Here is a 12,836-nt window from a genome sequence, read left to right as displayed (position 1 = left end):
TGTGCATACAATTTAATCTTGATATACTCTTCTGTTTTTGCAAACTAATCAAATGCAGCCTTTTGTTTTTCTTCTGGGTAGCATCCTAAAATGTTACCGGAGTTTCTTTGGAAACTTGCAATTCTATGAAAACCTATGAAAATTTGAACCAAATTCTGCTTCAAGAGCAATTTTCTGAGTCTCCTCTCATAACTACCCTGCCACATAGTGACAAAAAGATTAATGTAGCAAATTTCTACCCAAATCCCTCCAATTCACAGTCTCTTCATAGACTAAAATGAGCATTAATATATCTTTGTCTCTGAAGCATTCACTGGAAAGATTTACCCCTCAAATGGAGAAAAACTCTTTATATATGTTCCTTCACCCTCCTGAGGCAGTTTGGTGTAGTGGTTAAGGCATCAGACTAAAAACCAAGAGACTATGAGTTCTAGTCCTGCTTCAGGCACACCGACAGTTAGAAGACCTTGAGCTGGTTATTCTGTCTCAAGTCTCAAGAAGGAGTCAATGGTAAACTACTTCCAAAATCTTGTAAAGAAAACTGCAGGACAATTGCCAATAATCAACACTGACTCAAAGGTGTGTGTATATGTGCGCGCGCGCGTGCACACACACACACACACAAAAGGCCCACCTCTTAAGCCCTTGTAATTTGTTAAGGATATCCCAGTATGATAGCTTCAGATTTGCACATGAAAAGTGATGCAGTTTAATGACCATGAAAAATATAAATGAAAGGATCAATATTTCTTTTAAGGTATTTCAAATAATGAATTATTGTTTATTTCAGTCTACTAGACATTGGATTTGAAGACTTCATTAGAGTGGGAAGCATTAAAAAAATTGCAAAGCCAATACTTCCTTACAGGTAAATTGCTGAAAATGTTTAGCCAGGTCCAAAAGTTACTTGTGAGTCTACAAGGAGCCTTTGATCAAGCATTTGTGTAGAGCAAGGGTCTTCAAAGCTGGCAAGTTTAAGACTTGGGGACTTCGACTCCAGAATTCCTGAGCTAAAATGACTGAGGAGGAGGAGGAATTCTGGGAGTTGAAGTCCACGAGTCTTAAAGCTGTCAAGTTTGAAGACCCTTGGTGTAGAGGCACAAGCATAAGCTAGTGTTTTCATGAAAGAGCCATATAAGCAGCTGTCACAGTTGTGTGACTTTTTTTAAACTACAAGAAGCTAAGTGGAAATTCAAATAATTTTTAGCAACTTATACAATTAGAATAATTATTCCTTTATTGCTTTCATCATAAAATATTTTTCTAGTTTCATTTACCATTAATCCCTATCCTCCAAAGACAACATGGAATAAATGAACACTGGGCATTCTGACAGTAGCTTTTATTAAAGGATGTAAGCCATTTAAGTATTGGAAAGTATGGGACATAAATTATCAAAATAAGCACTTGAAATGGATTCTTAATGAGGTTGAAGTGTGGAGTACTTCTATATTATTGTGTTACAAGACATTTTATTTTTCAGATCTTTTTAAAAAGTCACATGAATCTTTCTATGATTTTATTGTTAACTGTATTCTGCTGTTTGGTCATTTAAAAAAAAATTATTTTGTTTTGATGTCTATAAGATGTCTATGGAAGAAACTGGTGTAAAATGTTTGTTTTAAAAAAAATATATGAGCTGCTTAGAACCATGTGTTTGAGATAGTTAGCCCAATAAATCTAATAATAAATTCTTGCTGGCTACTACTTGTGCAAAATGTTTGAATACACTCATATATGAACAAGTAAATTGTAACGTGGATCACTGCTTATAATTATTTGGGTATAAATATAATTTTTTACACAAGGCTCATTCAGACTAGATAATCCCTTTTGTTCTTTATTCCGTAAACAACATGCTATGCTACCTTTTGTGACATGGGTGACTGGGATCTTCCCTTAGATATCAGCTTCTACCTAAAGTAGAAGCAGCAGTCTTTTGTGCAGAGGGATCTTTTTATAAATAGAGTGTTCTAGTCAGTATTATTCCGTACAATGGTTGGAATCCCTACCACTGTATAACGGAGTTATGTTACTTGTCCCAGCTTCTGCCAATCTAGCAGTTCGAAAGCATGTAAAAATGCAAGTAGAAAAATAGGAACCACTTTGGTGGGAAGGTAACAGCATTCCGTGTGCCTTCGGCATTTAGTCATGCTGGCTACATGACCACGGAGACGTCTTTGGACAGTGCTGGCTCTTTGGCTTTGTAATGGAGATGAGCACCGCCCCCTAAAGCCAGAAACAACTATCACGTATTATGTACGAGGGGAACCTTTACTTTTACCTATACAATATGTTAAAGCTTGCATGCTGACTTGAGATCTGAAAATGAGCAGCTGAAAGAATTACTTGCCTTGATGAAGGAGGATTTGAGCCCAGTGGAAAAAATGTATGTGAAGAAGACTATTGAACAACATAAACTGGGCACCAATAAAGCTTCCCTGAGAAAGGTAATGATGAAGTGTATTTGCGTGTACCAGTATGTAGCATAGATTTTTTAAAATTATTGTTACAGTATGTTTAGATGCTCCGGTTAAGTAATACAATGTGGCATAACAAAAATCATAAAAGAATCAACAGGAAGCCATCTTGAGTAAAGCCAATGGAACCCGTTTTAAACTACGAGTTGGACATTGGGAAGGGGGTTCCTCAGGTATTCTTTGAATAGCCAAGAATATCTCAGTGTCATAGCCGCTGATTTATAAACGAACATGTCCGTTTGTAAAGTCATGCAGCTTAAAGATTATGACAATTTAAAAATAAAAGGACCAATATTTATTTCAATATATTTCAGATATATTTGTAATGAGTTTGTCAAATGACAATTTTTTGTGTAGTTATTGCCTGAAATCTGGACAAACTCATTTCCGGAAAAATTTGACTATTAAATTCAAAATCCACCAAACTACTGCCCCTTAAATCTGTTCTGACCATGGCTTCTTGACACCATAATTAAGCACACGCTTAGTCCAAACAACTCTCTTTTTATTTCAACACTGGGAATTATGTTCATTTCCAGCCCGTAATGGATACCAGTCTTTTGAGAGAAGCACCCACTTTTACCTCCTTTGAATTGCTGCCAACAACTAAAGTGCCAAATTAACTGTAAAAAAGTCAAACAAAGTACAAAGTGTACACAGAGCTTCAAGGTTTAATACGAATAGAGCGAACAACATTGCTTCCTGCAAAGGTTCCTATCCCTTTGCATTTTCTTTATATCTTAGGGGAGGGGCAATCATCTCCAAGCCTTACTCCCAAGTTGCCCCTTTTGTCTTAACTGCTCTTGCCTTCTGGCAGCTCTGCGCACATGCGCACTGGGAACAGGCTTCCCTTGTTCCTCTGCCTCACTGCTGCCAAATTCTGGAGCCTCCGGAGTCAGCACATAATTAAATCAAGCATTTATTATAATTATGAAAAAGACTGGGCTATAAAGTTATCCATCATTTTTATTGAAATACGTTAGTGGACCCTGGCATCAGATGAATAAATTGAACATTCAGTTACTTGTATTTTTAGTCCTTGCATGTTTTACTAATTTTTTAAAGCAAACTTCAAACATAGGGGTAATAAAATCAGCATCATGGGATCATGTTTGCTCATCCGGCTTCATGATAAATTTGATTGGTTTTTTTAGTCGCATCATTTCTGAGTATAAATGCATTCAATTACCAAACAAAGATATTGAATTTTGATTGTACAACTTGTGGTTCATTAATTGTACAGGTATACAGATGGCTTTATTTTTCCTCTATTGATACAGGTGAAGGTAGTGGGATCTACCTGTGCTGCCTGCTCATTTCCATGCTTGAAAAGTCTTAAGTTTCCTATAGTGATTCTAGATGAGTGTAGTCAAATGACAGAACCATCTTCTCTGCTTCCTATTGCAAGGTATGGCATCAGTTTACTTTATTATTACACTCCTTGACTTATAACCAGCCAATTAGCAATTGTTCGAACTTACAATAGACTTCCCCCAAACAACATATAATCCAGACTTAACATTTCAATGAACACCCCCGTCACATGATCATATTTTGGGCAGTCAGCAATCACCCTGCATTTAAGGCTGTTTGCAGTATTCCATGGTCACATGATCATGATATACAGGGTTTTTTTTTCAGTTTCTGACAAAATTTGGCAAAATCCAGACAATGGATTCACTTAAGAACAGTCACATTCACTTAATGATAGCCACATTTGCTTAATGACTGCTATAGAAAAGGTTGCAAAATCGGGTGCGGTCCCATAGTGACCCACTTAACAATCAGCATGACTGATGAGATGTAATTCAAGACTCAATTATGGTCATAAATTCAGGACTACCATTAAATTCAGGTGTACTGATTGTTTTAACATATGGTGTAAGTTGCTTTAAGTTTAAGATGTAAGCAAGAAACAGCAACTCAATGACTAGCCTTGTAACTAAATTCTCAAAATCGAGTGGGGAATTGTGATGGCTTCGCTGACAGCAACAATGGCTGTGTGAAGCTGGTCTCCGTTTTTTATAAAGTTTTAAATACAATATATTACGTAGAAAACTAAAGGTGAAATAGTGAGATGTTCAAGTATGGTGAAGATAGCCAATATAGATGAAGGTGAGAAACTCTTACAGTTCCAAAACTGGGCCTTAGCAAGGTATTATTTATCTTCAAGAAACTGGAAGTATTTTTTCAAAGATTCTTGTTGAATCAGTTTGCTGTTAGCTGCTAGGTCAGGCAAATCCAGAGGAATGGCTATTTTTATTTCCCAAAAACATCTGATTTAGGTAGACTAGCCCTTTATGCACCCCAAGATTCAGTATGTGATTCTTAAGGATATAATACACCAGACACCTTACACTGGGTCAGTTTCAAGAAACATTTTTAATGCAACATCTTAATATTATCCAAGGAATTAAGAGAGAGTAAATACTGGCCAGGCATTAGAGCTGAGTTCAGATTGAAAGCAAATTTAAATAGGGAAATGCTATAAACAATACAAAAGTTACAGTATATATTTGTTTTAAAAGACACATTTATTGAGAACAGGTAATCAATAAAGATTATACATTCTGTTGGCAAAATGTTAAATATTTAATATTAAATATTTAAAGATGGGTAATATTTTAATTGTCAACTCTTTTTATTTGGGCTTCTGTATTAACAATTTCATACCATGCTCCAAGTTTTAATGAACTTTCTGATGTGGAATAAATTTAAAGATAATTAACTGTTTTTAGCACAGAGGTCTGAAGCCTAATAAGTTTAAACTGTATAGCAAGTAAACAGACATAAAGAAGTTTCAGCTCTGTATTATTACCAGTTATAATTTATAAGGAAGTTGGTCAGGCAATTTATTTTGTCTTTAGACTTTTTTTGCCTAACATGGTTTATATGATATATGGTTGCCTTTTACTGAAAGTAAATTTCCCATTTTTTAAGTTTAATGTGTGATGGGCAGAAATATGTTTCCATTTATAGCTTTGAATGTGAAAAGCTGATTCTTGTTGGAGATCCTAAGCAGCTGCCACCTACCATTCAAGGATCTGAAAGTGCACATGACAATGGTTTGGAACAAACTCTCTTTGATCGACTCTGTTTGATGGTACCTACTTCTAATATCTAGAGATAGAGACTTGTTTTTTAAACTTTAAAAATACCTAGAGCCTAGAAAGTGAATCAAAATCTTATACAGCAAAATGTTGCTTTCTTAATGTTATATGCCCTGCTTTCTTATGAAAATATGTAGTACACATACTCAGTAGATATTCCTGCTCTGCATAATACATGACACATAGAATACAGATCAGATGCACAAATAGGCATTCATATACAAGATTATCAAAAGGACTAGTTATCTAAAATTTAAAATAAGATATACTATTTGTAGATAAGATGAAACTATTATGGTTTTTTTCCTTGAAGGGTGGCTTTTGCAATTTTTTCCTTTATTAAAATAAAAAATACATTCCAAATGTTGCTGATTAATAATCTGACAAGACACTTGCTGCAAGGAAAATATTCTAAAATTACAAATAAAAAGATAATATGTAAATATATTTAGAAAAGAAAAACAAAAGTATGTGACCAAATTGCCTTACTTCTTTTGGGGGGGAAAAAAAAACAGTTTAAACATCATAAAGAACAACAATCCACTTCACTTTGCAGGTAGATTTAGCCTTCTGAGTGCATAAAAAAAATGACCTCAGTTCTCCATAGCTATGGATAAAGGGTTTATAACTCCTTAACAGATAACAGATAATAACAGATAATCAGAGTTGGAAGAGACCTTGTAGGTCATCACAAATTAATAATTTGGTAGTAGATAAGGGTCAAAGGAATTTGGGGGGGGGGCAGAAATGCAGGACTCTAAAGTGGTGATGTGTTTAATTTCACCCCCTCTCAGCTCTGCCTGCTATTTTCCTACATTATACTGTATAATTATATTGATATTTAACAGTGTTTTCCATTATTTTTGCTCTCTTTCTTTTCCCCCTTGCTATAATCACAGGGGTATGCACCTATATTACTCAGAACACAGTATCGTTGTCATCCTGTTATTGCTGCTATAACCAATGAGCTATTTTATGAAGGAATTCTATTGAATGGAATTTCTGAAATAGATCGAAGTCATCTCTTGGATTGGCTACCAACACTGTGTTTTTATAATGTTAATGGATCAGAACAAGTAAGTATTGCATTAATTGAAGATAATGGTTTAGAATTAAGAACTTGTGGTTTTCATGTTCTTTTATAAACCAAATTGTTTAGGACAGAAATTGTAGAAGATATATCCTTGAAGTAACTGTATCCTGAGCATAACATATCCATGGATCTTCTCCATTTCATACACTTATGACTAAAATAGTTAATCCGTACAAATGAACTTCTTCCTAGAACGCGTACTTCTCTGTCTCATTTGATGGAGCATTCCAGTAGCAGCCCTATGATAAATGTAACTTGATAAAGTCTTAAATTAATAGTACTACATTTCATTATGCTATCAAACTAATTACTGTATCACTGACTTTTTTTCCATTATATAACTCAAAATCTGTTTTCCAGATTGAAACAGACAACAGTTTCTACAATATGGCAGAATCGTTTTTCATTGTCAAATTAATACAATCTCTGGTTGCCAGTGGAATAGATGGATCTATGATTGGCGTAATAACTCTCTACAAATCCCAAATGAGCAAGGTATGTTTTAGTCACCAAAACAATTCCAATGTAGTATTTTTTTCAAACAAAAAATATCATTAATTTGATTTTTTACAAACAAAAGACCCTCAGCTTCATTATGCTTTAGTTTAAACTAATTGGGAATTTTTCAGAGATAATTCTATTTAAAATACGCTATAAATTAAAACCCAAAAGTTTATAGTTCAGTAAGGGTCTGGCTTGCCTCAATTTTGAATGTACTACTTCTCCCATAACCATAAAATTTTTCATTAATATTTGTTTTATGAATCCTTTTTTTAATTCAACCTGCTCCGATGGTAGATGTTTTAAGATCATATTTCATTATCCATAATTTTATTTTATTCAATCTTATACAAACCTGTAGTCTCTCATAGATTTCATCTGTTTCTGTTTGCAGATCCGTAATTTGTTTGGTGCTATACACATGGATGCTGCCCAAATAAAGACTGTCCAGGTGTCTACAGTAGATGCTTTTCAGGGAGCAGAGAAAGAAATAATTATTTTATCTTGTGTAAGGACAAGACAAGTTGGCTTCATAGATTCAGAAAAGAGAGTGAATGTGGCTCTGACTAGAGGAAAGAGACATCTATTGATAGTAGGAAATCTAAACTGTTTAAGAAAGAACAAATTATGGGGAAGCGTTATTCAGCATTGCACAGGTAAAATAAGATATTTTAAAATATAACTTACTCATGTATTTATTCATTATACTTATAGTCTTCCTGTTCTTTGAAATGCAAGAAAGGGAAGAAGCACCCCAATATTATTTTTACAAGAGTAATTTGTCGACATAATCTGATCAGAGAGGGAATGGCTGGGCTACAATTTGTTTTTAAAAGTTTTTTGATCCACCAGAGACTTACCCAAGCTCTCTCGGCTCAAGGTGATACCTTTACAACAGTGGTCCCCAACCTTTCCAGCTTGGCAGACTGGGGGGGGAGAGTGGGGAGACGGGATCGTTCCACGCAAGCAAGCGGTGCATACATGGGCACATGCAACTCCATATAGAGCTGTGCGCATGCACACTTTCCCACCACTTGTGAAGCCCGGGGGATTGGGGAGCCCTGCTTTACAACTTTAAATTGTCTCTCTTTAAAGTCATCACTGTATCAAGCAGATCTATCATGTACAAAGGCCAGAGTGTTTAAAGTTTAATTGCTAATATGTAAATATCCTATTCTGCTATTTATAGGGAGAAAAAATGGATTTCAGCATGCTAACCAATGTGAACAACAACTGAATGATATTGTTAAATCTTATTTCAAGAGAAAGATGGAAGAAGAAGCCATCATGAAAAAGAAGAAATCTAAAAATGAATCACTTTCTCAAAAAACAAACACATAAATACACTGAATTATATCAACAATTTCATCTTGAAAATCAAAAATTTCAGTTTTTATATTTTTAAGTGCCTCCAGTAATACTGTTACATACATTAATGGTTTTTTAAAAAGTTTAAATATAATAAATAACTTTATAACAATGTAATTTCTAATGAAAGCTAACTTATTAGGAACTGTACATTTCATGACAACAAACTTGCTTCATGCACAGCTGTTTTAATTCTTGAACTGTTCTCTAAATACCATGGTATTAAATAAACTCCTATTTAAAATATTTCACGTGGATTTTTCAATAGGGTACAAATTTATTCATAAATAATGGATTACGGTTTTCACTATTACAATAGATACCTACTTTCTGCAATCATTTGTGTAGGATCGTTGGGAAGAAAGTCTACACTTGCTTTTTTTCTCTCTTACAATTATATCACTTGGCATCACTGTGTTGGAAGGGACTCTCTTACCTACCCATTCTAGCTCCCTAACTTCAAGCAGGAATTAAAACTAAGCATCTCTTACAAATAGCTATAGCTAACTTAGAACACATGCACAGGATGAGTACCCACTAATTCTCTAAGTGATTGATTTCACTGTTAAACCTCATTTTCTTTTAGTAAATATTTTCAGTAGTCTGCCTTTGTAACTTAAATTCACTATTTCATGGCTTCGCCTTTTATCTAATAACCTGTCATATATTTCAATGCCATCATATCTCCTCCAGTTTTCTTTTCTGAACACTTACTGTAACAAATCCTTTACATTTCTGTACTTCTGACTTAATGTAAAGATCCCTGATCATGTTTGTTCCATCTTTGAAGTGTACTGTCAGAACAAGACATGATATTCAAGGTGTGTGTCTGAGCAATACATAAGGCCCAATAAAGTGTCATTATAATTCTTGGCATTTGTTGGTAACTGCTAAGTTATAAACCAAACCAAGGAGTGGGGGCAGGGGTGGGAGGGAATGGAAAGTATGTTTTCATTTGAGAAAAATTTTCCACCTGGCTTGGCTTTTCTTTGCATGAGTTCTCTATTTCACAGTCTTAGGCGAGTTTCTCTTTATGTTAACATCCTAAACCTCAGGATAAGTATCACTGCTTATAAAAGAAAGGCATAAATCATTGCTTTAGAGGCCACCTTATATTTCACATCCTATTAATATAAATTTTACATACTATACCTTCTATAATTATTTTGAAATATATTACATATTTTTAAAAATTAATAAAATATATCACAGGATATATTTTTGAATACCAATATTCACCTTGATCCTGCAACATTCACTTTATCAAGGATGCCATCTTTGGGATTTTAGGAGGCAATAAAATCAAAGTTATTTTAATAAGCATTCTTAAACTAATGTTAACCTATTTCATACTCCTAAGAAATCATGATAAATTATAATACCCCGAAGACCTAATAACAATTTTTGCTGATAATGGTACATAAAATACAGTTTTATTCAGCTTACAAAAACTAATAGCACAGAAGATGTAGTTGCATGATCAGTTGAACATATATTCTCATTTTTTGTTCAATTTATATTTTAGAAAGTGGATATCCAAATGTATTGAAGTTAATGGTGTTGAATAGAAAGAATTTAATTTTCTAATAGAAATTAGCCCTCCGTTGCTTAGCTAGGTATTTTAATATATCACAATGCTATTCTAATTGTTTAAAATAACACATTATCAGCTTTCTCAAAGTATTGTATGGAAAATATTTACAGATTTAAAATATTGCATCATAGAAATACAAATTTCGTTTTTTGCAGTTAAGATTCTAGCCGAAATAAAAATTGTCCGTTAGGTGGTGCCAGTGTACTCTCTGCTTTTCATTTCACAGCACGAAGGTAGCAAGCAAAGGTCATCTATTTTTTTCTTTGAAATAATGACAATTTGCATAATCTCACATGAATTAAGATAATTGTTCAAATGTGATGCAAAATTCTTACCAATAGACTTTGAAGTTCTCTTCAGCCAAACGAAAATTGCACCCTAAACTCTGAAAGCTATCTACATTTCAAAAGTGAAGGCGAGATTCACTATCATATTTTGGTTATTTCTTAAAAAGGTTTTCTTTTAGCTCAAGCTGTCACTAAGCCCATTAATACACAAAGTGTGGAAGAAATAGTCAAGAGCTGAATAGCATCTTTTAAATTACTGGTGACACCCCTGTTCCAGCTCCCTAAAATCTCAATCAACAATCCATTAGAACGCAACAGGAGTAAAACTAAATCCTCGTTTAAGTGTATTTATCCAATCTCTTTTCTCTCTTTCAAATGCTAAATCCATTTCAGCATATGCCCCTTCTTTCTCTCGCCTTTCTCTAAAGGCTGGCAGCCTATACTTCTCTTGTAAATATGAAAGATGCTAATCATATGACATATCACGTCTCAGTCGGAGCTTGGAATAAAGCCTTGAGATTTGGGATCATTGCCTCTAGACAACAGCTTCATCAGCCGGAAAGTTGGGGTTTTTTTCTCCTTTCCTTCAACTCTCAATCCCTTCTTTGTCTAAGAAAAAACGCAGCCAACTCAAGCTACCCTGGCCATATGGTTCACTCTGTATTTTCTTATTTGAATTCTGAATTGTTTCTGCGACTTGCTAAGAGGATTTTTTTTTTCCTCCACTGAAAGTGCATAATATAAAGACATAGTCCTGCTATTTTGAGTTAGGGTGTCTTTCAACGCTACCGCTGCATGAGCTCCCTATGTTGATTAAAATCAATGCACTTTTCATTGATTTTATTTAAACTACTTCCTACTCCTGAATGAATTCCATCCTGCTGAACTCCTAAGTATTCTAGAATTAGAATTCCTTGACTTCCAACATTTGGAAATTGAATAAACAAATAACAAAATAAAACTTGGTAATTTTGTGCTGTACTTTGAAGCAGAGAGTTTATTTTAATAGGGATCTGTCAGATTTCTTTTACCCCCCCCACCGTCTCTTCTACAGATATGTGTTTGTCTATATCTACTCCTTCTCTTGCCCCCTCCTTCCTCAGGACCCTTTCAACGAATCATTAAATTCTACAGAGGTGGCCAAGCCAGGCCCGCTTTTCATGCGTTTGGGAAAAGAAAGGAGTTCTTGAAGTTTAGAAGATACCCAAGGAAAACTCCTTCAATGACATCAAAAGAATGGGTTTCCATAGCTGTTGAAGCACGAGAGCCATGTAAACTGCACAAAGGCGGGTTGGGGCAGTGGGACTGTCCCGCTGCTCTATCCCAGCACAATTGGGTCACTGAAATAGGGAATTAATTACCATTGGAGAGTGGGCAACCCATTCACCACTGCCTGAGTTTTATTAAACGCCAATATAAATAACAAAACAACTCTTGTGGCTGCACTATTCCAACACGCCAAAGGAAGGATTAGCTTGGGGATTAACATCTTAAAGTCTATGAGACTTTCTGACTCAAGGCTCAGAGCTGGTAATCGTATTTGTCTCCTGGTTCAGCGATTAGTGCTCCCTTACTCCAACCTTCGCCTGCTACCCAGTGTCCCTTTTTGCAGGCTTCTCTTTTTGGGTGTCCATTCCGTCTCTGCTCACAATCGGCTGTTCTTTTAGCCAGGGACAGTGGGGGGAGAGAAGAAAGAAGAATTGCATCTCAACCAGGCAATCTTCAAGGTTCTGGGAAAATGGAGGAGAAGAGCTTATGGGCTCCCGAGGCTGGGGCGGAGAGAGTCTAACCGCCCTAAAAGGAGGAGGGAGAGAGGGAGGGAGGAACAGCCTGAAGTTTAAAAATCACTGTTGAAGCCTGCACCTGCCATGCAAATGAGGCAGACAAAACAATCAGAGCACCCTCACAAAGAGGGAGAGTTGGAGAGAAAGAATAATTACAAGCAAGGGATGCCTCCAGGCTACATGGGTATAGGCATCTTCTGATGAGACCCCTAAAGGGCACCCATCTGTCAAACCAAAGGAAGTACAAGGAAATTGTTGTGCCCTTTGGAGCCCCGTATAAACAAGATCAATTTCTTCACCTAGTGTTCTTGCACTACTCTCTTCAGAGTTTCTGAGTGCCACATCTTAACAATAACAATAAATAATACACCATTACAAACTGAAGTTTGTCCCTGTCCTACTGTCCCCATTTATTCATACCTATTTCCTGTATTCATACTCAAGTTTACTCTTATACCTATTCTCTTGTAAGCGATTGACAAATCAAATAAATAAAAAATAAATAAGTTTACCATTAAAGTGATATCCAAGAACAGTTATGGTGATAGATAACTTATAAAAGTCAAAAACCTTTATTTAGTTCTTTCTGGCCTGTTTGACTAAGCCTAACAGGTTGAAG

The 12,836-nt window shown here is 35.3% G+C and overlaps 1 protein-coding gene across 1 annotated transcript in view; it reads left to right on the top strand.

Moving 5' to 3' along the window:
• ZGRF1 (zinc finger GRF-type containing 1) overlaps positions 1 to 8,878 on the top strand; it is a 29,427-nt gene extending 20,549 nt beyond the window's left edge. The window contains exons 18-25 of the mRNA XM_087935973.1: positions 791 to 868; positions 2,303 to 2,450; positions 3,761 to 3,888; positions 5,460 to 5,583; positions 6,490 to 6,666; positions 7,044 to 7,178; positions 7,579 to 7,840; positions 8,374 to 8,878. Of these exons, the coding sequence (XP_087792099.1) occupies positions 791 to 868; positions 2,303 to 2,450; positions 3,761 to 3,888; positions 5,460 to 5,583; positions 6,490 to 6,666; positions 7,044 to 7,178; positions 7,579 to 7,840; positions 8,374 to 8,525 (1,204 nt within the window). The 3' untranslated portion in view covers positions 8,526 to 8,878. The remainder of the gene's footprint in view (positions 1 to 790; positions 869 to 2,302; positions 2,451 to 3,760; positions 3,889 to 5,459; positions 5,584 to 6,489; positions 6,667 to 7,043; positions 7,179 to 7,578; positions 7,841 to 8,373) is intronic.
• The last annotated feature ends 3,958 nt before the right edge of the window (positions 8,879 to 12,836 follow it).

This window comes from Pseudonaja textilis, chromosome 6, assembly GCF_049901715.1.
Source record: "Pseudonaja textilis isolate UNSWEBS1 chromosome 6, rPseTex1.2, whole genome shotgun sequence".
In the NCBI taxonomy this organism is placed as follows: domain Eukaryota; kingdom Metazoa; phylum Chordata; class Lepidosauria; order Squamata; family Elapidae; genus Pseudonaja; species Pseudonaja textilis.
This window is presented reverse-complemented; position numbering and strand designations above follow the sequence as displayed.